General features: G+C 38.0%; 1 protein-coding gene across 1 annotated transcript in view; it reads right to left on the reverse strand.

The window, feature by feature from the left end:
- si:dkey-12j5.1 (uncharacterized) overlaps nucleotides 1-26,112 on the reverse strand; it is a 91,844-nt gene that overhangs the window by 14,295 nt on the left and 51,437 nt on the right. Inside the window, exons 9-10 of the mRNA XM_056234862.1 lie at nucleotides 4,227-4,280; nucleotides 2,233-2,346 (exon numbers count right to left, since the gene is read on the reverse strand). Of these exons, the coding sequence (XP_056090837.1) occupies nucleotides 2,233-2,346; nucleotides 4,227-4,280 (168 nt within the window). The remainder of the gene's footprint in view (nucleotides 1-2,232; nucleotides 2,347-4,226; nucleotides 4,281-26,112) is intronic.

Here is a 26,112-nt window from a genome sequence, read left to right on the forward strand (position 1 = left end):
ATTTAAAGATTTTAATAATAGTGTCATGCAGGTAATACTTGTCTAGATGTCTATGCTCACTTATGTGGGTTTATTACAAACAGCCACTTCTATAAACTTAAAAAATGCCCACGTCTAGAAAACACACACTCCCACCTCTGTAATGAACACAGAGGTGTTAGTCCTGTCCGAATTGGTACATGAAATCACAGACGTTGGGTGATTAGAATTGTAACTCAAACTACGTTTGGAAAACAAGTTCTGTCTGAATAGGGCTTAAGACAACATTTTATATACCTGTTTTTTTGACGTTCCTTAAATATATTTTTTAGATGTTTCAACTACTTTTGTAATAAAAGTTAATGTTCAAACTTCAATCTAACATTGGACCCCTCTGACACCCACTGCATGGACCAAATACTTTTTTTTCCCAAAATGTCTTCTTTTGAGTTCTACCGAAGATGGAAACGTATTTCTGTTTTAATAGGTTTAGTAAAGCAATGGTGCACAAAATAAGACTCTCTATGATGCTACTGAAATATGTTATTCCCAAAGGATGGAAAATTTATATGATCACCAGATTTAATCAACAGTTCAGGCAATTGTATTACTAAAAAGTTGAAAGGTTATTGCTGTCAATACTAAGCATTATACTAGCAACATTAGTCTAGCTCAGTCATAACTGGCAGTATATTTCATAGCGCAGAGAGATGACCTTCTAAAAGGCTAATTAATAAATAATTACTGTTTGCTTTATTACGGCCATATTAATGACACAGCTAACAAAAGCTTGGCGATATGGGGCACTGATTAAAGAGCAGATGAATAATTGAGACGTTAGCGAATGTAATTAAATATTCACAAGTCTGAACCAAAGCCAAGAGTGTGACTTTCAGGTCTTATTTACATATTTTGTGATCATGAGCCAATTTTTGCTCTCAAATTCCCTTTTAAAAAATTTATAGAGCAGCACAAACAGATTTTTCTTCACAGATTTAAACAGCAGACAAACTCCAAAGACCTTATAAACTAATTCAGGATTAAGTGGTCTGAGAGATAAACTATTAAACGACTCTGAAATAAAATAGCATGGGCTCATTATTAATTGGATTATTATATTTTTCTTTCAAATGTTGATATAAAACATAACCTACATTTTATTTTATTTTTAAAACAAACCCACAGTATTAAAGACCATGCATTAAAAACCATGCCATCTTATCCCATAGGACAAAGAAATACATAAATAAATATGGAAATACATAATACATATTTTTCAGATTTCCTTCTCCATTTGTATATCTACAAATGAAACATATACTTTAGGTTACTATTTTTACATGAAGTGTTAGGTGCTGAGACAGGGTCAGAGTTTGTATTACGTCTCATCTGGCTGTTTTAATTTGAAAGATTACATGACTGAGACTTTGAAAAGCCATTAGGATCGATAAGAGTACTGAAATACATTTCTCCTGCTTTCCTATTGGCTATCCATAACTACCCATCAATAGTGCATTCTGCAATAACTAAGTAATGAAAGTCAGTACTTCAGAGACTCAAGGAGAGACATATGGATCTACAGCTATATGTGAGACAGCAGGTGTGTGCCGGGCCTTCCCAATTCAGCTCACTAGATCATCAAGGACGTAGTAAGGCATGTCTTTTCCTCTCCAGAAGAAAATGAGAGGCTACAAGGTGAATCAGAGGGAATGAAGGACAGATGACGATGAATCTATTAGAAACGAGAGATGCAGAGACAGAAAAACAAAAAAGACTACATGCAGTGACCAAAGGTTTCCTCAGAGAGAACCAAAGTCAAGTTACAGTGAAAAGCCTGAGGAGGAGATGGAAATGCGGAGGAGAAAGAAAAGAAAAAGAAGAAAAAGACAGGGGTTGGTAGAACAAAAGAGCTATACATATTTTCATACCTCACCCTGCAAGCTATTCCCTCTCTTATTTTATTTCAAACTCTGGCTTTCATTTTCCATTTCTATAGCGCTCGGACACCAGCAGAGTTCGAGAAATTTCACAGTAGAAAAAGAGCTGACGGCATGCTGAGAGAGCTATGACAGATGGAAAAAATGAGAAGGGACCGAGGGAGGAGTGGAGAAATCAGCCAGGTAGAAAATGTGTGTGTGTGTGTGTGTGTGTGTACTGTATGTGGGGGAGAATGAAAACTATGCTATGATGAAATCAGATGGCCTCATCATTTCCAAAAGAGCAGCGTGTGTATATGTGCGAGGCGAGCTCTACCTTTTTGGCCTTGCTAAGGTACGTCCAGGCTGATTTTCTGAAGTTCACACTGTTGTTTGTCAGGTCTTGTTTATCCAGCTGCAAATAAAACAGCCATCCCAACAAATACCACACCTGAGAAAGGAAGAGAAGATATATATATATATAAATTGCAAATTTAGAATATTTTTTCCCAAAATTCGTAAAGTTTGCAGCATGTCAGATGTTTTGGGGTAAACTGTGCTTGTGGTTCAAATAATAGTATAAGCTTTGCCTTCAAATGCAGGGAATACTAGCAGAAATATTATTACTATTACAAAATGCTGTCTATTTTTGCACTACATAAACATATTCTGATTATTAAAACCTTTTTTGTGGCTGGTTTAAAAAATGGGAATAATGTGCAGCAAACTGGGATTGGGATTCTATATAAGTGTTACACATGGATTATAAATGGAATGGGATTATACATTAGTATGTTGTTTTTCTTTCTCATTTGTATTCATATTTTTATTTGAAATGTAAATAATTCCTATATTCCCCAATGATTCTAACTGAGCAGTGTTGGAGTCACTCCAGGATCAGGGTTTGGAAGTGCTGGCCTCTTGCATTAATTGTGTAAAATCTGGCACAAATTACCCCACTCTTGCCTACAGTAAATAGATCTAAAAGTAGACTGCAAAAACATGAGACAGTCAGTCAGCCACTTGTAATTAACAAAACAAACCTAAAGCACTTCCCGTGCACTCTGTCAGTGCTATAAATATTTGATTTCAGGCAGGATTAAAATAACCTTATTTTACGGCAAACAGAGAGGGAGAAACAAACAATCGGGCAGCTTTGTTTGTATCCTGAAAAATGAGAACATTGAACTAAGGGAAGTCAGACACAAATGGGCTGTGGGGAAGAGTGTGTGTGCATGTTTTTGTTGTGCTGTGTTGAAGTGCTCTTCACTTTATCACCTACTGTTACACTCTATACCCTTCTCTGATGTCTCAATAACACACCACAGAGAGTTCAAACATCTCTCACTCCCACTCTCTCTGTCTCCTCCTGTTTCACACTCTATGACTCTCCTGAGCCGAATGTTCAGAACACTCTGTAAGCGCTCTCAATCTGTCAGATATCTATTAGAGGGAAAGAGTGTGTGGGTGTGTGTGTATACGTGTGTGTGTGTGTGTGTGGGAGTGGACCGGTAAACCTCAGTCCCGACTCTTCAGAGAGTATAGGGATGGCAATCAAAGGAATTTAACGTTCCAGTCCCGATTCTGACATATCAAAGGACTTATCCTTTTTTATATAGCCAGTAGGACTAGGTGATAAAAAAAAAATCTAATCTCTGAAAGACACACTACAGTAAGTTTCATATTCATTTGTTTAATAATTTATTTTTGGCTTCAGTTTGGCTCATTAATTATGCATCAACATCAGGATGTTTGTACTGTATATGCTATTTTTAATCAAGTCTGAAGAAAATATCTGAATGCCTTCGAGTTTAATAATGCTTTTTAATGTATTGTGTGGCATCACCATAATTTGTGGCATTGGGTTGAGGTAGAAAAATGTGCTATGTGCGTGTGTGTGTGTGCTGGTCCATCAAATAGCAATGTATAAGTATCTCAGTTTTAGCCACCCTAGCATTGTGTTCGTAATTTCTCTAGCTAATAAAGTAAAGTGAAGACCAAAGCATTTTCACACAAACAAACTACTATTTCAGCAGGATATAACGCCATAAATTAAGAATCCAGCTGTCTGAGACAGTGAGCAATGCATCAAATGCTGGTGTCAAATACCCGACCAGCTGGAGCCTGTAGAATGGGCCTGATAATACACAACCACACCACAACAACTGGAAATAAATATCTTATAAGATATAAGTCATTTATTTAACATTTCATCATTTCAGTTTGATGTGTTTTAATTAGATTAATCAAACTCTTTATAATTGGTTAACTTGTGAAATGAGTAACAACACTAATACCATTTTAAAAAGATTTTTTTTTAAAAACACACACCTCCACAACCTCGTCATCCTCCTCTAGAAGATCCTCCAACACCTCTGTGGCCATCTGGAAAAAGAAAGCAGCTCTTCATTTACTAAAATATGACATGTAACTTCTAAAAAGTAAACAGATTTTTAATTCCAAATAATTCCACAACTGCTTAAAAGTCTAAAGACTGAATAATAAATTAGTTTAAGGGGAGAAAAAAAATGCATATGATAAGTTATATAAAAATATTTTGTATAAAAATAAATCACATAAGATACATAAAAAAGCACATCCCCTTCATGCATCTTAAATTTCCCATTATTAAAAAAGCGAAAGGGCAGAAGGTTTTTTAGATTTACCCATAAATCTCATCATTCTCTTATATATACATTTTTTGTTTTATTTTATAATTTTATATTGATATTGAGGTCAAACTGTATTGCCAACTTCTTTATTTTACACTGTGAACCTTTTATTAAAGGTGCTCTATGTAACTTTTACCGGCCTCTAGTGGTGATGTTTCAGATTGCAACCAAATTTTACAAGAGCGCTCGTGCTCGAACTCATAGACAATACCGTCTATTACGCAAATATCTCGGCGAATACTAGACGGATTCAGCGAGCACCGAGCTCGTTGGGACCATCTAGTCGAGCTGAAAAGAACCATATAAGTTCCATAGTTTTTGGTGGTGTTTTCGCGGAGATATTAGCAGAAAACAATCGGGCGCGCTGCAAAATTGCGGACGCCGGTGACGTCACGATCTCAGAAGAAAATCGCTCGTATCTCTGGAACGCAAAGACCCAGAGAGCTCAAATTCGGGGGAGGAGGTCCCAGGGGAACCCTTGCCCGAACGCTAGAGTGGCGGGCCTCGGGGATGCCCCCTACCGGATCGCCGTTCGCTGGGACCCCCGATTTCGAACGGCTATAACTCGGGGAGCCGGGCGAGTTGGACCTCGGGGGTGGGCTCGTTCGAAAGGCCCCGTCCAGCACTACGAACGATTAGAGTCTTGGGAATATTGATCAAAGATTGACTGAGATATAAGCCGAAAAACGTGCGCCTTTAACCGGACGTAACTCCCTGACAGTCTACAATAGACTGTATATAATGAGAGAGCCTCGGGAGCGCGCATGCACGTCACATCCGTTGGATTTCGCGGTAAATCCGACCCGGAGACTTCACATAGAAATAGGAATACTGGCCTTCAGAGGTAATAGCAAAACTCGACAAGTGGATCATTTTAATGTGTGATTACAACCCCTTCACACACAGGCAATAAAAAAGGATTCATTTTAGTAGAAAAGTTACATAGAGCACCTTTAAACAAATTATTATTGACATTGTGGGAAATTGTATATTTTGCTTGTGAAGCACTTGTTGCATTCCATGTATGAAAAGTGCTATACAAATAAATGTTTATTATTATTGTTTATTAGTTAAGTGCAATAATCAAGTGCCTTAACTGGATCAGGAAAGTCTGTTTATGTTTGTCTTATGGTGAGTAGCCCTCTTTTTACTGACTGCGCTCTGCTAGCCAGTTCTCAAAGGAGAGAAAAGTGCTTATAATTGAATGATTTTTTTACTGGTTTATCACCTCAGTTCTTATGTTAATTTGTTAAACACAGTCTTTATCTCTCCTTTGAGAGCCTGAGATCTTAATTTCTCTGATCGGTGTTATTGATCCATCCCTTGTCAGCTTAACCCATTCACCCAGAGTGTGTTTTAATTAAGTGTCATCATCAATACATCTAATCAAGAGATGAGGGACAAGGTCAGTTTAAGTCAAATATTAGGCTATAAAAGACACTTCATCTCAAAGTCCTTGAGCTTCAAAGAATCAAATACAGATGAGAGCTGTAATCAAATGCACAGCGCTTAAAGTGCCCTATAATGCTATTTTAAAGGTTCCTAATTATGCTTTGAAGGTGTCCTACAATAGGTTTACATGCATCCAAGCTCAAAATGCAGGTACATTTACTTATTATATACACTGCAGCATCACGTCTGCTCTCACAGTGTCTGAAACCGTTCGATCAAGGATTCAGTCTCTAAACCCCTCCTTTCCGAAAGGCTACTCTGCTCTGATTGGTCAGATGGCCCAGTCTGTTTTGACTGGTCTAACACAGTTACAACGCATGTGGGAAACTAAATGACCATTACCATATCTGAATTTCAGCTCCGGAGGCTTCTTCAGTACTTGTATATACAGTGATATGAACAGTAAGGATGCTGCCAGTTTTACCATATCAATTTAAGCCCAAGTACAAATCCTCATCCTTTGAAAGTGCAGGCAAAGTGGAATTGCTTTCACAGTGAAGAAAACACAGTCTTCTCAACATTTCAACAACACAAACCAAACTCTTTTAAGGCCTCAGCTACAACTACAGTGTTCGAGGGAGGGTCAAAGTAGACATTGTTGGTGGGCAGCCAATGAAGACCATAGGCTGGCATTATGCAAATTTGTTACAAAACTTTGTACGTTCATGCAGGAAGTAAGACTGGAATTACTGATGACTCATTTAAGGCAGTTCCGAATCAGTTCTTTCTTTTGGGAGAGAATAACTCCATTTGTCGTGCACTTTGATCTTTGTGTATATAAAAGGTCTGCAGTGTTTCAAACAGCTATATTACACACTACGTGAAAGGTAATGTCCAAAAAAGATGTAAAGCGTGCCATGCTATCACTTAATTCTGTATTGTACATTGATTTTCTGATGCACAACTGCAAGTGCAGATTTTTCCTCAACAAAAACATTCAAAGGCCATTGAGAAATGTCCCGATTTTTAGACTTCTCAACTTTTAAATGGTACTAGAGCTCCTGTTAAAGTTTCCCCTGATCGATATACTGAGACAGGCTCTCTTGTTATTCCCTTAGGAGGGTCATGGCTTTGGCCAGGGGCCACAGTGACCTCTAACGCCTCTGTGAACTCGGATGTCAGCTACTCTCAACATCCCGCACTCCTCTCGTCCCGTCACACTCATGCCATCCATTTCAACCAGGGCCAAAGAGTCAAGATCAAGCTCTTGTATTTGTACGTGGTAAAAGGGAGGGGAGAAAGAGAGAGAGCGAGGAAGAGAAAGTAAAGCAGGAGAAAAGTGAGGGCGGATAGAACACATCGCTCGATGGATACGTAATTTAAAGGACTGACCAACCAATTTACGATCCTGCAAGGCCATAAAATTCAGCCTGGACTTAATAATAGCACATTTAATGTGACACCTCTGACAATTCCAATCTAGCACAACCACACTCGCGCGCCTATCTGTATCTGCTTTTGTGTGTGCGTGCGAGCGACTGTTCATGGCAGAAAGACGGACTGTGCGCAGGAGAATTTATACTCCAAGCCAGGCTGTGTGAACGCAGAATACACTAAAACACACATACTGGCTTTCTCACCCACATTTTATAGTCGCACCGTTTATCAAAGGCAACATGACTGCCACTGGGAGCTAAAAACTTCACTTATATTTAGCCTTTTGGAATGAGGAGGAGCTGAGATAATTACTTTAGGGATTGATGCTCGCGTTCTCTCTCTCTCCTTAACCGCATATCACTCCCCAATGCCGATTCGGAGTTCTCAGCAACAGATAAAAGGTACGGATAAAGTCAAATGCCTCGGCCCAGAGGAAAACTGCTCTAGGGTACGTGGGATTCTCCATTTAAGAAGTTCAAATTGAATGCATAAATCTGCTTGAGCGTTTCTTAGATACATACGCGATTACGGAAGTCAGCAGACAGCAGCTGAAGGACCAGGAGTTAGTAACGTGCCCGAGCCCCGGTGGAGGTGTACAGCCCCTGGCAGTGTCTACTTTAACGCAGTCTATCTGATGAAGATGCTCAAGAGAGGTTTAAAACAAAATGAATGTTTGATGCAACAATAGAAAAATAATACCTTTTGATTACATCTGCATAATGTTCAAAGCTTTAAAAGGAACTCAAAATAAGAATGTTTTTAATTCTTCTGTGAAACCCAGGAGGATTGTTTACATGCAGTGAAAGTGAAGTGCTGTTGAGCTTCAAACTTAATAAAAAGCTAAATAAAAGTGGTTAATATTACTCTTGAGCTATATTCCAAATCATCTAAAGCCATATGATAGTTTTGTAAGGCAAGTTGTTTTATTTTTAAGAATTTTGGGGTGGTTATCAATTCATATTTCATGATGTCACATCTTGATTTGATTTTGATCTAATTCCAATTCATTTAGATTTTAGATCATTTAGAGTTTGTGCAATTTATGTCCATTTTGTATTATACTGGAAGTATAGACAACTTAAAGGACAAGTTCGGTATTTTACACTTAGGCCTTGTCCACACGGACACGGGTATTTTTATAACTGGAGTTTTCCTACAGCGTTTTTAAAAAAAATCCCGTCCACACATGCTCGTTCTCCGTCTACATGAAAACGCAAAAACACGCTATCAAGCGCGATCAAGAGCATGCCACGCCAGCAGGCGGCGATATAGCCCTTAACCGTAAAGCCACGTTGGCCAATCAGAAGCGCAAATCTGATGTCAAAAACAGCGGATACCGGCGCACACTCTGACGTCGCAAGGCAAAAACCCCGGTTTCACTGTCTACACGACAACACTGTAACCGACGTTTCTGAAAATCCTCACCCTGGCAGGGGTTTCTTAAAAAATGTTCGGTTTCAGTGCGTTTCCGTGTGGACGAACGGCCGAACCGCGTAAAAAAAGTCACGGTTATAAAAATACCCGTGTCCGTGTGGACAGGGCCTTAAAGGGGTCATATAATGGTACATGCACTTTTTCAAGGTGATTGTACTGAAATGTGTGTTGGCAGTGCCTGTACACAACCATCATATAATGATAAAAATCCATCCAGTGGTTTTGTTTTAATCTCCTTATATGTTTTCCCCTGCCTCAAATCGAGCCGTTCGACCGTGTGACGTCACACGGTCGGACGCCCCTCCCGCGATTGTTGATTGATAGGCGCGTTTCAACACAGACCCGTTCGACCGTGTGACGTCACACGGTCGGACGTCCCTCCCGCGATTGTTTCAACAACAGGCGCGTTTCAACACAGACCCGCCCTCGCTCGTGAGAGCTGTCAATCATAGTCTGCGCGGACCGGCGCGGTCATTGTTGATATGCTGGAGCACTGTCTATGAGCAGAATGGCGTCTAAGCGATTGTGGGGTTCTGTTCTTGGGTGTAATAACGAACACAGCAGTCATTTTAATGTTCCTAAATCCGAACCGCTGAAGACGCAGTGGCCGAGTTTGTTTTCGAAGGGAATATTCCCCACGAGCAACGTCAATGCTTTCATGTTTGCGCGAATCATTTCACACACCAGACTGCTTTATAAACGAGGATCAGTATAAAGCTGGTTTTGCTAAGCAGCTGCTCCTGAATAAAGAATCGGTACCAGATATTCGTGTTCCTGCTGAACCTCTAGAACAACTGAAGTGAGTGTAACGTTTTATTAAACTTTATATTAATATTTATATCTTTGCAAATCGCTTCACAATGAGTCAAAGGTTTACACTCAGGGTACATTACTGCATGTTTTCTATGTACGACGTTCTCCATATAATTCATAATCCCACGTTTATAATGAACAACACGTTATAGTATTGTGTTACAAACGTGTACGCACAGAACAGAGGGGCGGGGTGAGCAAAGCTCATGATCATTTAAAGTCATATGCACTGAAACGGCGTGCTGAAAACAGAGCTGTTTTTGACCAGGTAAAATAAGTGTTTTCTTACAATACTAATGAGAATTTTTAATTAAAGTATATTACAAACTTTTAATTTAGACCCTAAAGAATCATATTAGCTTGTACAAAAATGGCATTATATGACCCCTTTAAAGCCCTGTTTTAAGATCGTTTCTGATGAAATAGAACGGTTAAGATTGAAATGTGGACACATGCTGCTAGCCCGAGAATTTTCGGTTTCTGTGGTTGCACCCCCCCCACCTCCACAATGGTTGCATTGGTGCACTGGAACAATCCTTCCTAAAACGAATTAAACTTTAGTTAACAAAGACGTGAAACTCACCGAGTGGTCTGGGGTGTTCACTGATATGGTCACAAAAAAAATCGCTGCAAAAGATGCTTTCCAACAGGTTTTATCGTAGTTTTGCCCCAAGTCGGACAAAAACTACGATAAATGTTCATATCAGTGAACATCCCAGACCACTTGGTGAGTTTCAGGTCTTTGTAAACTAAAGTTTAATGCGTTTTAGGAAGGATTGTTCCAGTGCACCTATGCAACCATTGTGGAGGTGGGGGGGGGGGGGGGGGGGGTGCAACCACAGAAACCGAAAATTCTCGGGCCAGCAGCATGTGTCCAAATTTTAATCTTAGACGTTCTATTTCATCAGAAACGATCTTAAAACAGGGCTTTAAGTGTAAAATACCGAACTTGTCCTTTAATGTTGATTCAGTAATAATAGATTCATTTAAATGGCAACTTCTGATTTTGTTTAGTTTCTTAGTCTTTTTGACTGATTCACTCAAAAAACGGGTCTCAAAAGAATCCTACTACATTGGTTGCACTACATGTTTTTGATACACTAAAAAGAACGGCTTCATTAGAGTCACTGGTTTGTTACATGAATTACATTTGAGAGCTATGGCAGTGGGAAAGATTTTCAGTGTGTTACCCTGATCCATACACACAGCTGCTGTTTAGCTTCAAAAGACTTGAAAAACAGCACACGAGTTGTATGAACTAATTTTATGATACATCTGTAGTGCTTTTATTTAATTTTTGGAGTTTGATAGCCTGTGGTCACCATTCACTTGCATTTTATGAAAAACAGCAGTGCCAACCTTCTGTCAAACATCTCCGTTCGTTATCTACAGAAGAAAGTCAGTCATATGGGTTAGGAACGATATGAGGGCAAGTCTTTTTCACACTGTCACAAAGAATTCTCTTAAATTCGAATAAATACCTTTTTCTCTAATCTCTTTTGTCGGCCTCAAAATGAAAATCTGTAGAAGGGAAATGTTTGAATACCCCTATTGTATTTTGTGGGGCGGTAATTTTCAGGTCAAATAAAGGTGCTGTCTGAGTGAGGAATGCAGCAATTAATATTAATATGTTCATACTTGGGAGGAGGCCTATTCATTGGAAAGTGATTATTTCTCTTTAACCCCCTGCTTATGCCTCCTCGTAACTCCTATCATTTTATTCTTTTCCTATTTGTCCGTCTCTCATTGTGCCCTAAATTACACATTTGTGTCTAGCCTAACTAGCTGTGCTAGTATTTTGCAATATTTATTTATTAATTCATTATGCACACATACTTGCATATTGTATGGATGATCAAGTCATCTATAAGCTAACATTTACTTTAATTAAATGAATTGGCTTGCACACACACTTCTTTTATAAATTAAGACATACATGAAGAACTTCAGGTTTATAGAGTTACTTGTGATGTTAGTCAAATATCACCAAGAGCTTAGTTATAAACCACAAATCTGTTAAATTACATTTTGGAAAACATTCACTCTGAAGAATCCGTTCGAAGCATCCAAGGATGCACCAAGAAGTTTTGCAGTTGGAGATGTATTTAATAATCCATCAATCTCAAAGGAAAATGGTCTAACAAAATGAAAGAATCCCAACTGTGTAAAAGATTCAATTATGTGTAAGACAATGTCTGTGAAGATTCATTTGGAGGCAATTATATTTGAAATCTAATTATTTAAATCCATTCACCAGAAAAAAAAGTCCTTCAAATTCATTCAGTGACCTTTCCAGTTTGCCAAAAATATTAGATTTGAGTCTTGTTCAGTGCCCTTAGGTCAGCAAGTCCTCAATGAAATCCAGTGCTGACCTAATCTTGTTTTGAGTCTGACCAAACTCCTTACTAAGTTTAAGAGTTACGTTTGACATTTGACATTTTCTTCCAAATTTCAACTGCTGAAATTTTACCAAGCTACAGAAAAAAAAAATCACAACAAATGACCTCCAAAAATGTTTAGTTTAAGTTGAAGTATTAATTATAGTAATAATTTACTCCCATTGTGTTAAAACATGCACAAAACCATAGCAAGTCCAATAGACTACTTGCAAATAAAGGAATAAAAAACCCACATCGATTCTAAATGTATTCTAAACTGTTCTAAATTCCAGTGGCATGCAACACTTCAGGGTCGGTACTCAGAAAGAAAAACAGATCAGAGAAAGCTTTTATTTACGCAAAGAATTGGGATTAAACAGCGTGTAACCAAGAGTTGAATGATGTAACAGGCTGTTAAGTGTTTAAAGTTGGTGGTATTGATTCTGATTTTTGAGGCATTTACAGTAGCTGCGCTATTGATCTAACTGAGGTAAACAGCTGTAGTGAAGAAATTATTTTCTCATGGGAATAAAGCCTTAATTAGGCAGCAAAATATGAGCATTACAAATTCCAAGGCAAGACAACATGAGTGATACTGTTATAAAGGACATGCAAAAGTGACTAAAAGGTCAAATCACAAGAAAATACAATGGATTTGTGTTCAAATCAATCTGAGAACTAAGAGAAGAAATATAGGCAGAGAAACAGAGAACATCATAAAATATAGATCTGCCACAAAAGGAGACAATATTCAAATTGCTCACTTAAGTTTAATACGGTCGTCTCTTTAGTGGCACACCGAGCTAACCCTGGCAATGAAAAAGCCTATTGTCTGACTCTGTTAACCGCTGGCCCACACAGTCCTTCATTATGACATCATTAGCCAGAGAAGACCGCTGCTCTGCTAAATGACCTTTAGAACAATGCCGGCCCATCAGTATGTCTCGGAGCTGGCCTGTCACGAGAAACAGTGCCAGTGCTAGTCATCTCGGAGAGCATTTTAAACGAGCTGGATATGATGACATGCTTCATACGAAGGAGCACTCTGACAGATCATCTTGTGTTGAGAGCGCACAGAAGGAGGAGCAATGCTTTTTCTTGTCTTCTAACAGAGGTGAAATTGCTTTTTACTACACGTTTAAGAAAGTTGAAGGTGAGATTGGGCATTTTCTCTGCGTCTCGCACATACACGATTGTTCTTGGTGTGTGTCGGTGCAGCAGCAACAGAGCTATTGATTTTCAAGAAGTGATTGCAAGCTGTGAAGGTCAGGCTACAGACGTTAAATCAGACGGGGCAAGAAAAGAAGCCAAAGAATTGCTCTACACACATAGGTGTAATCACACATAATCCTTATGGAACCGGAATCCTATTTCTATATGCTATATTCAATCTGACTTTGCCTTTAGAGGATGATACTTCGTGAAAGACATAATGGAGATAAGAGAGTGGAGGTTGAGGTTCCTGCAGATGCCACACAACTGACATGGTACAACAGCTCTACTTTCAGAATAAACAGACCGACTATGCTCTATTTTTTAAACCTTCAGCAACCCAAACCCCTCAACAAGTTTATTCACTCGACGGTCCATCTCACTGAAGAAACACTGTACAAGGTCCAAAACAAATCAATACGAGTCAACTGTCTGTGTTGACTTATCAATATTACGGGAATGCCTCACCCATGATGGGGCGGCTCAGGTCTCATGCCTCCATTTTCAAGTGTCAGATCGATCCTGCTAATGCTGTGTTCCATTCAACTTCCTTGCTTTGACAAGTGCAACAGAACGTCACTTGGAAGCTTTTGTAGATCTGCAACCTTGATTTTGTAGAGCGGTGTATGACGGCACGTGGTGGAATTACAGAAAATACACAATGTAAATTTTTAAGACCCACTCATGTATTAATATCATATTAATTTCAATGCATGCGGCACATGTTTAAAGAGGTGTAAGGGAAAAATGTGAAAAAAAAATTTTTTTGCACATAATAAAATAAAGGTAAAAAAAAAAAAAAATTACCAGCACGGAAGCCCATTTCTGCTACATAAGAAAAACACAAGTCAGAATTAAGTCAAAATTGTGACATAATATGTCACAAATAATTAAGACAAAAAAAAATATGATGACATAAAACCATGGCAAAAAGCCCAAACTTGTGAGATAAAAAGTCAATTACGCCAATGTCAATAATGACAAAACCGTCATAATTTAATAAATAAAAATAAAAACGTATGTCATAATTATGATTTACTATTTTTTTTCTCTCTTGTGGCAGAAAAGGGATTCCATATTCCAGGGCATCTTAAGTATGCAGGGATTTTTCTTTTTTCACCCTTTTGCTGTTACAATAGAAAAAAACAAGGCTTCAGTAGTGTAAAACACGGAAAGCTTTCCTGCTGATAATTGTGTGCACCTGCCGAAGAAATGCTAACATTGTTCATCCTTCACAGTTTGGTTGCTAGGAAACTTCTTTAATGAGCCTCTATGCTTGAAAGTCTGATATAAGTAGGAATATCCCACATCCGAGTTTCATTGGAATGCAGCAAAACAGACAGAGGGGGTGATCGACATGGATCTGCTTGTAACAGAACAACCAGGCAAGTGCTGATGTAACCGCCCATACACTCATATAGAAGTCACTTGTTAACCACATACGCACGCACGTCAAAAGCCATGGACAGGTTGTTAGGTAGCAGGTTATCTAAGTGAGACATTATTAAACCCTCATTAGTGCTGAGAACACTCTCCTTCATTCCCTCGCTCACGCACACGCACACACTCTCTCTTCCCTTCTATGAGGTCAGCAGGTGTCTCGGGCTCTGTAGGGCCTGTCTGAACGTAATTAAGATCTGCTCGTTAAGATGTTGCTCAGACCAGTAACACTGTTGGCATGGGGACTGCCTGCTGAGAAGCCGTGCTGATCGAAAACCTCTTAGTGATATCATCTCAGCATGATGTTGGAGACTGAAGATAACAGAGTGATGTCATCACTGTGTCCCCCGACGATGAGTTAAATGTCTGTGTGTGTTGCTCCATTCCCGAGTGCTAAATGATATTTGACAGCCTGATGAACCTTCACTACAACTACATTCCTTCAATGTGAACTCAATGATTTATATTTATCATTTTGAGACTTTAGTGTGTAAGAGAAATATGATTTTCCTATGTGTATTTAATCAATACCATTTTGTTTTTGACATGTATACATATACGTGCATGCAAAATCGATATTTTTCATTGTATTTATTGAAAACAGACACTCCTAACTTTATTGTTACTCAATATATGGTGCTTTTGACAGAGGGATTAGAGGAGGAGGACCTAATAATTGCTTATAGAGAATGTTAACTGTTTATGGCAAACATGTAAGAGTTTGATTTTGATTAATAAGTATGGAGATGTTGTAAGGTCTCAGATAACGGAGCACATGCCCCCTCCTTCCATCACACTCTTGATAGAAGACTTGGATAATTGCCCCTTTTATCTCTTTTTTGTCTCTTTCTCATGTTTCAAGTTTCAATCTGCAAATGCTGTGAGAAACAACTTGTGAATAATGGCTCTTTCTGTAGTCAAGGTTTTTATATCTTAAAAATATTTACGTACGTCAGGTGGGCATATTATGGGATGTTGAGAAAGACCAATACGGATGAAGATGAACCGGAGAGTGTACATATATGACAAAAGGAAGTAGAAGATAATCTGTTCATTTGCTTATCCAATCAACTTTGAAAGTCTTTGTTCAATGATAAATGAATTTGTATGATTTTACTGAATAAAAATGTTTTGCTTAGAGCTCATTTTGTAGCTCTCGGGGAGATATGTTTTGGTTGTAAGAGAGACTACCCTGGATCGTGATTTCAGACAAATAAATTTGATTTCATTTTTAGCCATTTAGTGGCCTGATTGTAATTTGCTTCTATTTTGCATTTAATACATTTTTTATTACAAATTAATAAGACGATTTGAGTGAAAACATGTTGTACAATGTTAAAATTATATAAAGATCAGAAATATGAAATAATTATTCAATTAGACAGAAAATATGAAACACACACACAAAAAAAATGAAAACCTAAAAAAAAAAGTAGACCAATTTTTCACAAAATACAAATTTTGCAGACAAATGTAAATTTAATTAAACTTTAAGTTAGGATATTTTGTAAAATAAAAGCATTAAAAAAGAGAATGTACTTTAAAAAGATTCCCCCATGTGCATGATAAAAACATAAATATTATTATTTTGCTAAATGAACAGCATTTTTATTAGTCTCTCATGGTGTAACTTTAAAAATCAAACATATGAATGCATTTTAGCTTAGCTCAGCTTAACGGAAGTTACACCCATAATTCCCGCAAAGCTTCATGGGGCGTGGGAATAAGGTGGATATGATCTAAACTCTAAAAATGCTGCCGATATGAGTGGAGAGTGTGTTACACGTAATAATCCTTTTAAGAAGTGTGCTGAATGGCACTAATGTTGCTACTTTGATCCTCTATAAACACGCTGACAGACAATTAACCTCCACTCAACACTATCATCAGTCAACACTGAGCAATGGCATATTCTTCCCTGTTGGCAACGCTGAGCGCACATCTGCTCAGATGTCAGGTGGCGATGACTCCTTGATAATCTCATCTTTAGGAAAGATTACGGGTTCTTCCTGAGATTTTCTGCCTCTAATTACAGAATTTTCCAAACTGAATGAGCTGGCTCTGTTTCCCTGGTGATTAAGACTTCATTGGTGGAGTGTGATTTCACTTTGCATGAATTGAAGGGAGTGCTGAACTCCATCCCAATCGACAATGTAAACAACTATAAGATGCAATAATCACAAGGGATTGATACCAAATTTTTTTGTCAGTGCTGTGCTCAAGTCCCATCTGCTGCCCTACAAAAAATGACTTTCAACATGAAATAAAGGCCATTCTCCATTCATCCTACAACACCTGCTATGAAGCTGGTCATCAGAAGTATTCCAGACCACACCATGAACTTTATTGTAGCCTAACTGAGTTAGTTAGGGACAAATGATAGGGTAATGAAACGTATGTATATAAATACCGTTCAATTTAGGGTCAGTTCGATTTTATTTGGTAAGAAATTGACTATTATAATATTACAACAGGTTTAAATAAAGACATGATTTCCATTACACGAGAGTAGATGATAAATTCAACATTGATGATAATACTATGAAATGTTTCTTGAGTACCAAATCTGCATATTAGAATGATTTCTGAAGGATCACATGACACTGAAGACTGGAGTAATGATGCTGAAAATTCAGCTTTGCCATCACAGGAATAAATTACATTTTAAAATATAATAAAATAGAAAACAGTTATTTTAAAATGTAACAACATTTTACAATATTACTGTTTTACTGTATTTTTATCAAATAAATGCAACCTTCTAGAGCATTAGATTTTAAAAAGCCCCAAGCACAAACTTTTGAACAGCAGCTTATACAGTGCATCCGGAAAGTATTCACAGCGCTTCACTTTTTCCACATTTTGTTATGTTAAAGCATTATTCCAAAATGGATGTAATTCATTATTTTCCTCAAAATTCTACAAACAATACCCCATAAAGACAACGTGACAGAAGTTTGTTTGAAATCTTTGCAAAAAAACAAACATACATAAGTATTCACAGGCTTTCTGACACTCAAAATTGAGCTCAGGTGCATCCTGTTTCCACTGATTATCCTTGAGATGTTTCTACAACTTGATTGGAGTCCACCTGTGGTAAATTGATTGGACATGATTTGGAAAGGCACACCTGTCTATATAAGGTCCCATAAACCAAGCCATGAAGTCCAAGGAATTGTGTGTAGATCTCCGAGACAGGATTGTATCGAGGCACAGATCTGGTGAGGGGTACAGAAAAATGTCTGCAGCATTGAAGGCATCATTGTCGTCTTCATCCGTAAATGGAAGAAGTTTGGAACTACCAGGACTCTTCCTAGAGCTGGCCGCCCGGCCAAGCTGAGCGATCGCGGGAGAAGGGCCTTTGTGAGGGCGATGACCAAGAACGTGATGGGTCACTCTGACAGAGCTCCAGCGTTTCTCTGTGGAGAGAGGAGAACCTTCCAGACGAACAACCAGCACTCCTCCAATTAGGGCTGTATGGAGTGGCCAGACGGAAGCCACTCCTCATTAAAAGGCACATGACAGCCCGCCTGGAGTTTGCCAAAAGGCACCTGAAGGACTCTCAGACCATGAAAAACAAAATTCTCTAGTCTGATAAAACAAAGATTGAACTTTTTGGCCTTAATGGCAAGAGTCATGTCTGGAGGAAACCAGGCCCCGCTCATCACCTGGCCAATACTATCCACTATGACCACTATGAAGTATGGTGGTGGCAGCATCATGCTGTGGGGATGTTTTTCAGCGGCAGGAACTGGGAGACTAGTCAGGATCGAGGGAAAGATGAATGCAGCAATGTATAGAGACATCTTCGATGAAAACCTGCTCCAGAGCACTCTGGACCTCAGACTGAGGCGACGGTTCATCTTCCAACAGGACAACAACCCTAAGCACACAGCCAAGATAACAAAGGAGTGGCTACGGGAAAACTCTGTGAATGTCCTTGAGTGGCCCAGCCAGAGCTCAGACTTGAACCCGATTGAACATCTCTGGAGAGATCTGAAAATGGCTGTGCACCGATGCTCCCCATCCAACCTGATGGAGCTTGAGAGGTTCTGCAAAGAAGAATGGGAGAAACTGCCCAAAAATAGGTGTGCCAAGGTTGTAGCATCATACTCAAAAAAGACTTGAGGCTGTAATTGGTGCGAAAGGTGCTTTAACAAAGTATTGAGCAAAGGCTGTGAATACTTGTACATGTGATTTTTTATTTTTAATAAATTTGCAAAGATTTCAAACAAAACATCTTTCACGGAAAATAATTAATTTAATCCATTTTGGAATAAGGCTGTAACATAACAAAATGTGGAAAAAGTGAAGCGCTGTGAATACTTTCTGGATGCACTGTATATAGACACAGTTTTTATGTACAGGCTTTATAAATTATTTTTAAATATATAAATCCAGTCCATGTATCTCAATGTTGTCACTTGTTTATTTGCATTCTCTCTGCTTTTTTATGAGTCACAACCCTACCACATGTAATAAATTGTGGCAAAAACACCAATAATGTGTTATCATGCAGCACACATTCTCTGGTAGTTTTAATGCTCATAATAACTGTATGAACATGTTTCCAGGCTAAAAAAGCAGCTAAAAAGACAAAGCAGGCATGCTTTAGGGGGACTGATAAGCTGAAGAGGGAAATACTGTAACTTCATTTTTATGATTTAATACTTATCTATAAGCCATCCAGAAAACCCTCCGACAGCATATGAACTCTCTGGCTATAGCAGCACACATGATTGAAAACTCCATACAGTATATACAGTGCCACTTGACATATTAGACCAGTTAATTGCACACTTAACCTCATTGCAAAATTAATTAGATTGTTATTGAGAACTCTGCTGATTTAAATGTCACCATGGAAACATTAGGGACTAATTTTTTTAATGATTTGTGATCGTGCTGGAAGAAAATCATAAACAAATAATTATTATTGTTTTCCAAAATGAGTTTAGAGCTGTCATGGAAGTTACACTACAGCTATATCATTTTCAGACAAAGTTATTTCTTGCAACTTCTTAATATATATTAAGACACACACACACCTAAATCTAAGTGATACTGTAACTGGTCAAAAGGAAAAAGAAAAAATCACATCTAAAAAGCTTCAAATGTTGGTCATTAACCATGACAAACATGTCTCGTATCATAACAACACAAGTTCTCTTCAGAACCCCAAAAGACAATTGCAATGATCTCACCTCCACTTCAATAAAAAAGAAAGATTTGTTGTGTCTGAAATTAGGCCGCATAGATGATAGTGACTGCAAAGAATGTAATAGCCACTTTTGGCCATTTGTGAAGTCAGAATCAGACTTTGAGAAGAGATAAGGCAGAAAGAAATCAGAATGGGTCAAGACCAGCAATCTCCAGATTGGAGACTGAACATCCCAACCACTCAACCATGAAGCCGGTCTTTTTAAAATGTTAGCCATTTTAATGATTAGAATAATGCCTTGCCTTCAACTTACACAGACAGATAATTTCCGATGTCAGACAGCCAATCAAGTCTTAACCCTATTTCAAAGCTATATTTTAAAAAAAGGGAAAAAAGACTTAAATGTGAAAAAGAGCACAGATACAAAGGAGGATAAGACTGTCTTCTAGAAAGAGGGCATTAGAAAGCAATACTTCTGTCGCAACTGAAGCAGTAAAATCTGTCTCCACAGTGGCAGGCAAAGAAGATCTGTCATTTCCTTTAGACAGACATTTATATACACGACCGGCTGAGGCTCTCAAATATACATCTGTATTCTACAACCATGCAATTGTTCAAATCAGAACTTCCAAGTACCACCAAGTCATGATATGACAACTAATTTTTCAGTAAACAAACTGACACCTTTTTGAGTGCAAGCTTGATGACTGTAACTCATGATCTATTGCCATATTTTGATTGATATCAATAAGATAAATCAGAACCCACATCAATCCCTTGACAGGGAGATCTATGGAAAGGCCCTTTGAGGAAACACATACACAAGTAACATATAGAAAGGATTACACAAAGTTTGTCATGCAATTTAATATTTACTATACTTGATCTTAAAACTTCTCACAATTAGAAGAGAGGATGATCAAAATTGACTGCTGAATTGAGCTTGGGGTGGTTGATTATGATTTCACTTTTTTAACTTTAGTTAGTGTGTAATGTTGCTGTTTGAGCATAAACAACATCTGCAAAGTTACGACGCTAAAGTTCAAAGCAAAGAGAGATATTTTATTTTAAAGAAATAGCTTTTTAAGGACTACAACAAACGGCTGGTAGGGACTACACGACATTCCTCCCGGGTTAGTGACATCACTAACCCTAAAATTTACATAAACTCTGCCCCCAGAACACGATTAAGACAGAATAGGCTAATCAATGACTAGAAGATAACTACACATAAGCTACATAAATTCATCAACTAACCATTTAGAAATGTTTTCTACATGTTGTCACTTCTTCTTGAGTCTCTCCATCTTTGGCTGCGTTTACACTTGGCATTAACATGCGATCACCGTGATCCTATCAAGTAGATCGTATCATAAGCCAATCATGACACGGTGTGTGTTTACACCTGTCCACATCAATTAGGTTCTGTAACTGGATAACAGATCGGATCTCGCATTCCTGTGAAAATAAACAGACCAAAAAAAGGATGGCTCCAGTGCAAAGTCGACCTGAAGTGGTGGGATTTAAAAAAAAAACAGTTTTCAGGCGAGGGACATTTTACAAATCTCGCAAAACGAGGAGGATGGCTGCAAGTACTAATAATGTGGAATGTGGATAGATAGCGTGATGAAAACGGTACAGAGAAACGTATGGGTCTGAGAACGTTGCCAGCTGTGGTGGGAAAAATGCGCGTTCTTTACAGAAAATGAATGGTTCTATGGATAACATTCTGATCAGAAGCACGTTTACACTTGTCTTTTCAATGTGTATGTAATGCCAAGTGTAAACGCAGCCTTTGTCTGACTCCGGTTTGAACATAAAAGGCTAAAGGTTTTTGAAATTTTAAGTGCATGTCTGTGTGAGGTATTCGAAGCTGCTAACACATGAGCTCTTGAAGCTCCGCCCTCTGTGCCAGGAGCAGCGGCTCATTTGCATTTAAAGGGACAGACACAAAAACGATGCGTTTTTGCTCACCCTTTAAAAAGTAACAATTTTTTGTTACTTTTTTGGTATTTTGAGCTAAAACTTCACACACTCTGGGGACATCAGAGATTTATTTTACATCTTGTGAAAAGGGCATTATACCACCCCTTTAATGAAATTGATCATCCTTGTTTTGAAACCAAATACAATTTGTTTTTTGTATACAAAATACAACAACTTGTTTTTTGTTTATTGAATGTTTTTTTTAGCATGTGGAATAAAAATGTAGTGTGTCCAGTCTGAACAGCATATAAGGATGCAAAATGAGGTAAAATGACATTGTGCTGAAGTCTGAGCTGTGGCACAGAGGTCAGTGTTCCCAACAAAAACAAAACTGCTTGAAGGGACACGGTTTTAGTCCAGCCTGGGTCATGTTTTAGGGGCTGTTTACACGACACCATTTTCAACTAAAAACACATTTTGGTCATTAATTTGAACGACAACGGCGTTTTGGGTGCCTGAAAACGCAAAGTTTTGAACACGGATTTTAAAGTTCACGTTTTTGAAAAGGATCTCTGTGTACACAAAAAAAAATGCGAATCTCTGAAAACTATGATGTCATGGACATGCGTATTATGTGTTCAATGGCCTGGCAGCAGAATACAGCGTTTTTAGTCGTTTTCGTGGATCCGTGTGAATTGGGATCGTTTTGACAGTCTGTACGCAGAAAATACAAAGGAAATTAAAAAATAATAATAATTAAGCTTATCGTTGTTGTGTAAATGTACCATTAGACCCCCTCTATCTCCTGTTGGTCCACCACTAACCTATCTCAAATAGCTTGATTACATCTAGGCAGATTTACAAAAAAAAAATAGGCAGAGAAGAAACTGTACTAGAAAATAATGTCATCTCTAGATATGTGTCTATTTGTGCTTCAGTCAAATTGACAGATTAGGAATTCAGAACAAATTTAATCAGCTCTTGTCTTCCTCGCTAGAACAAACAAACCAAAAATAAAATGACATGATGGAAACGCATGAAGACAGATAATTATGTGTTAAGTTGATTAAGGTTTGTCCTCATTCTGTTTGATTAACTGAAACTCTGACATGAACAACGGGAACAAAAAGCAACAGATGTTTTATTTATTTATTTATTTTTTGTAAATTAATTGTGTATTATTAGCCAGTGAATCAAATGAGCACAAACAGCTTGTGGACACCGATTTCTAATTTAAAGAAACATTCTAGTCCAGGGATTCCCAAAGTGTGGTGCGCGCACCCCCAGGGGTACGCGAGCTGTCACCAGGGGGTGCGCGAGAGGAAAAATGCAATGGCGGTCTGTTTTTTTAAATGGGATTTTTTCCATACAAAAAAAAAAAAAAACATGAACTGTAAACATTTCCTTTGTAATCGCTTATATTTTAAATATAAAAACTATTATTTGTTAGTTTTTAATAGAAACGTATAAGACAGCAGCTGCTGTATTCTTCTAAACACTGCTCTGCACACGTTATCAACTTCTAAATTCAAATGTGCTTTCGCGCGTTGGCTGGCGCTTAGCCAGTCAGTGCTGTCATAGCCTATATCACAACTATTGAGTGTTTTCAACCACATAATGTTTATTTTAAGTTTCAGACATTTAAATATACATAAGTACTAGCAAAACAATGATTTTGATTTTGCTGATATCTATGGATAAGGCAATAATAATCATTTTTATTATAAGATGACACGTTTTATTCATATCAGATACACATTGTGTAGAACGTAGCTTCACATTTTACCCTATTCTTCTCCCAGTTCACCAGCCTCTTACGTTCATGTATTTCGTGAGAAGGGGAGAAACTGACGTGTTGTAAATCCAACAGATCCGATTCTTCTCTGAACTGTGGCACAAACTAACATGACGCCGCCCATCGCGCATACAGCTCAACTAACGCAATCGTTATGAAGGCGTTTAAACAACACAACGCGTCCACTTACACATATTTGACAATCGGAATATCAGTGTTTCATGCTATAGCTAATACATTTGTGAATATTTTTGATAAAAAAGGAAAAATGACATAAAAGCAGATCCTCATTCATTCAGCGCTGTGTTGTGGTTGCGCTGTGTCCCGTGACAAGCAATGACGCGTCACCATGGAAACATTAAAGTGACAAATTCTAAATAACGGTCGCAATGGTGTGAAAGGGTTAAAAGTGGAAGCTTGTGCGTAGCTTTGTTGCATTATATTGAAACTTTGTTTATGTTGTTATTGTCATGTGTGTTCTGGTTATTTGAGCATGATAAAACATGAGTCTTTATATGACAATAAAACAAAGCTTTGTTGCGTAAAAAAAAAATATATATATAATTTAAGTGGGGATTGGGGGTGCGCCAACCCGGTTGGGACATAGAAGGGGGTGCGCAAGGAAAAAAGTTTGGGAACCGCTGTTCTAGTCTATTTACACCAGTGAAAACAGATCTTAAAGATACAAAAAATGAAATAAAATTATGTATTCATTCACTAACCTCATGTTGTTCTAAACCTGTATGACATTATTTCTTCTGTAGAACACAAATGAATATATTTTTAAGAATGTTTCAACTCTTTTTTTTCCCCCATATAATAAAAAAGTCAGTGGGGTCTAAAACAAAACACTGACTTTCACTGTATGGACAAAAAAAACCCAGACATTTTACAAAAGATCTTTTATGAAGAAAGTAAGTTGTACACGTTTGGAATGACATTAATGATGAGGTAATGATGACATAATTTTCATTTTTAGTAGAATTATTTCTTTAATGTATTTAACCTATCAAACAGATCTTTTAGGATACGGAAGTGACCATTTATAAGCTCTGGCTAACGGTTTACATGCTAGGCAATATTCTTGAGTTGATTTTTACATAGTTTACAGTCAATCCACAGTGTGGAGGAAGGTAGTGTCTTGTTCCAGAATGCCTGCTAATTACTGGATCTATATCTGGAGGCTGACATTTAGATATGTAAATACCCCTGATGCCATTATTCGCTCTTGAAGTGATGTATGGACAAGTATCTGCCCATTCGTAGCTTTGGTTCCCCCAGGAGCAAACCAAAATAGCAAAGGCATGCATCTGTCCCGAAGGCACAGGTCAGCCTAGCACTTAGTTTTTAACTAGGGCAATTATTTAAGGTTAATTGATGTTGTGTGAAACAGGAGAAAAGGCCAGAGTGTGCAAGCAAATGTGTTTAGTTGATCTTTGTTATTTTGGTCAGCAAGATAAATTATGACCTATATAGTCTAAAAGATTATGGGGCAAATTTACAGAACACTTGCACCATAGCACGTGGTATTCCAGCATAATTCTTATTGTCCTAAGAAGTCAAATGATTAGATAATTTCAGATTTCACTTAAACAAAATTTTGCAGGCAAAAAAAGGTCATTGTCAATAGTGTTGCTAAGAATGAAGCACAGCTCACATAGAAGTCACTTTCAAACCAAACAGCTTTCTGTTGGTCAACACAGCGAATTCATGTAACCAACTAGAACTCGTTCTGAAATTTGCATGGGGAAATTTTTCACTCTATTGAAATTTTGTCAGCAAAAATTCGATGATCAACAGTAATAATGTCTACACATTCACAGCTTTTGATTTATTTTTATTTGGACACAATGAAAGTTATGACTATGAAGTGTTTCTGATTCACTAAACAGAACCAGTATATTTGTTTGTGAATCCACTATATGGGTCAGACTGTATGTTTTTGGTTTACACAAACACAAAAAAACTGGTTCATGAGTCAGACTATTGGCACTTTTTGGTACGGCTCGGTTTGCTTTTCCACTGCAGTTTAGTACCGCTTCGAAGTGGGTGGGATTATATGCCCCGTTTACATGAAGGGAAGACGCAGATATTTCCCTGCGGTTTGGCCTCTCATTTACATGAAAACCCCTTTTTTATCACAGAAAACGATTATTTCTAAAAACTCTGGCCAAAGTGGAGATTTCTGATAACGCCGGTTATGTATTGCCGTGTCAACTGGGAGAAACAGGGTTTTATGTTCTCAAACGTCACATTATGCGCCAGAAAATGCTTAACGTCATGTGAGCGCCCAGTTTGGCATAGTTATGATGGCACTCGACGGCGTATTTATGCGGGTTGATGTAAATGACAAACTTTTTTGAAAATTGTTGTGTGCACGATGTTATTATTAAAAACGGAGGGGGGGTGAACCAATGTATGGGAAACACTGTAATATAATTTGACAGCTATCAATTATAGTTTCACCTATCCATCTTCACAGTCACGCTAAGTAACACATGCATCACCACAGAGTGCAAAATTGAAAAGGGACCCTCTCAAACAGTGTCGCGCCGCG

Source organism: Rhinichthys klamathensis, unplaced genomic scaffold (genome assembly GCF_029890125.1).
Source record: "Rhinichthys klamathensis goyatoka isolate OS25496 unplaced genomic scaffold, OSU_Roscu_1.1 h1tg000407l_1, whole genome shotgun sequence".
NCBI lineage: Eukaryota > Metazoa > Chordata > Actinopteri > Cypriniformes > Leuciscidae > Rhinichthys > Rhinichthys klamathensis.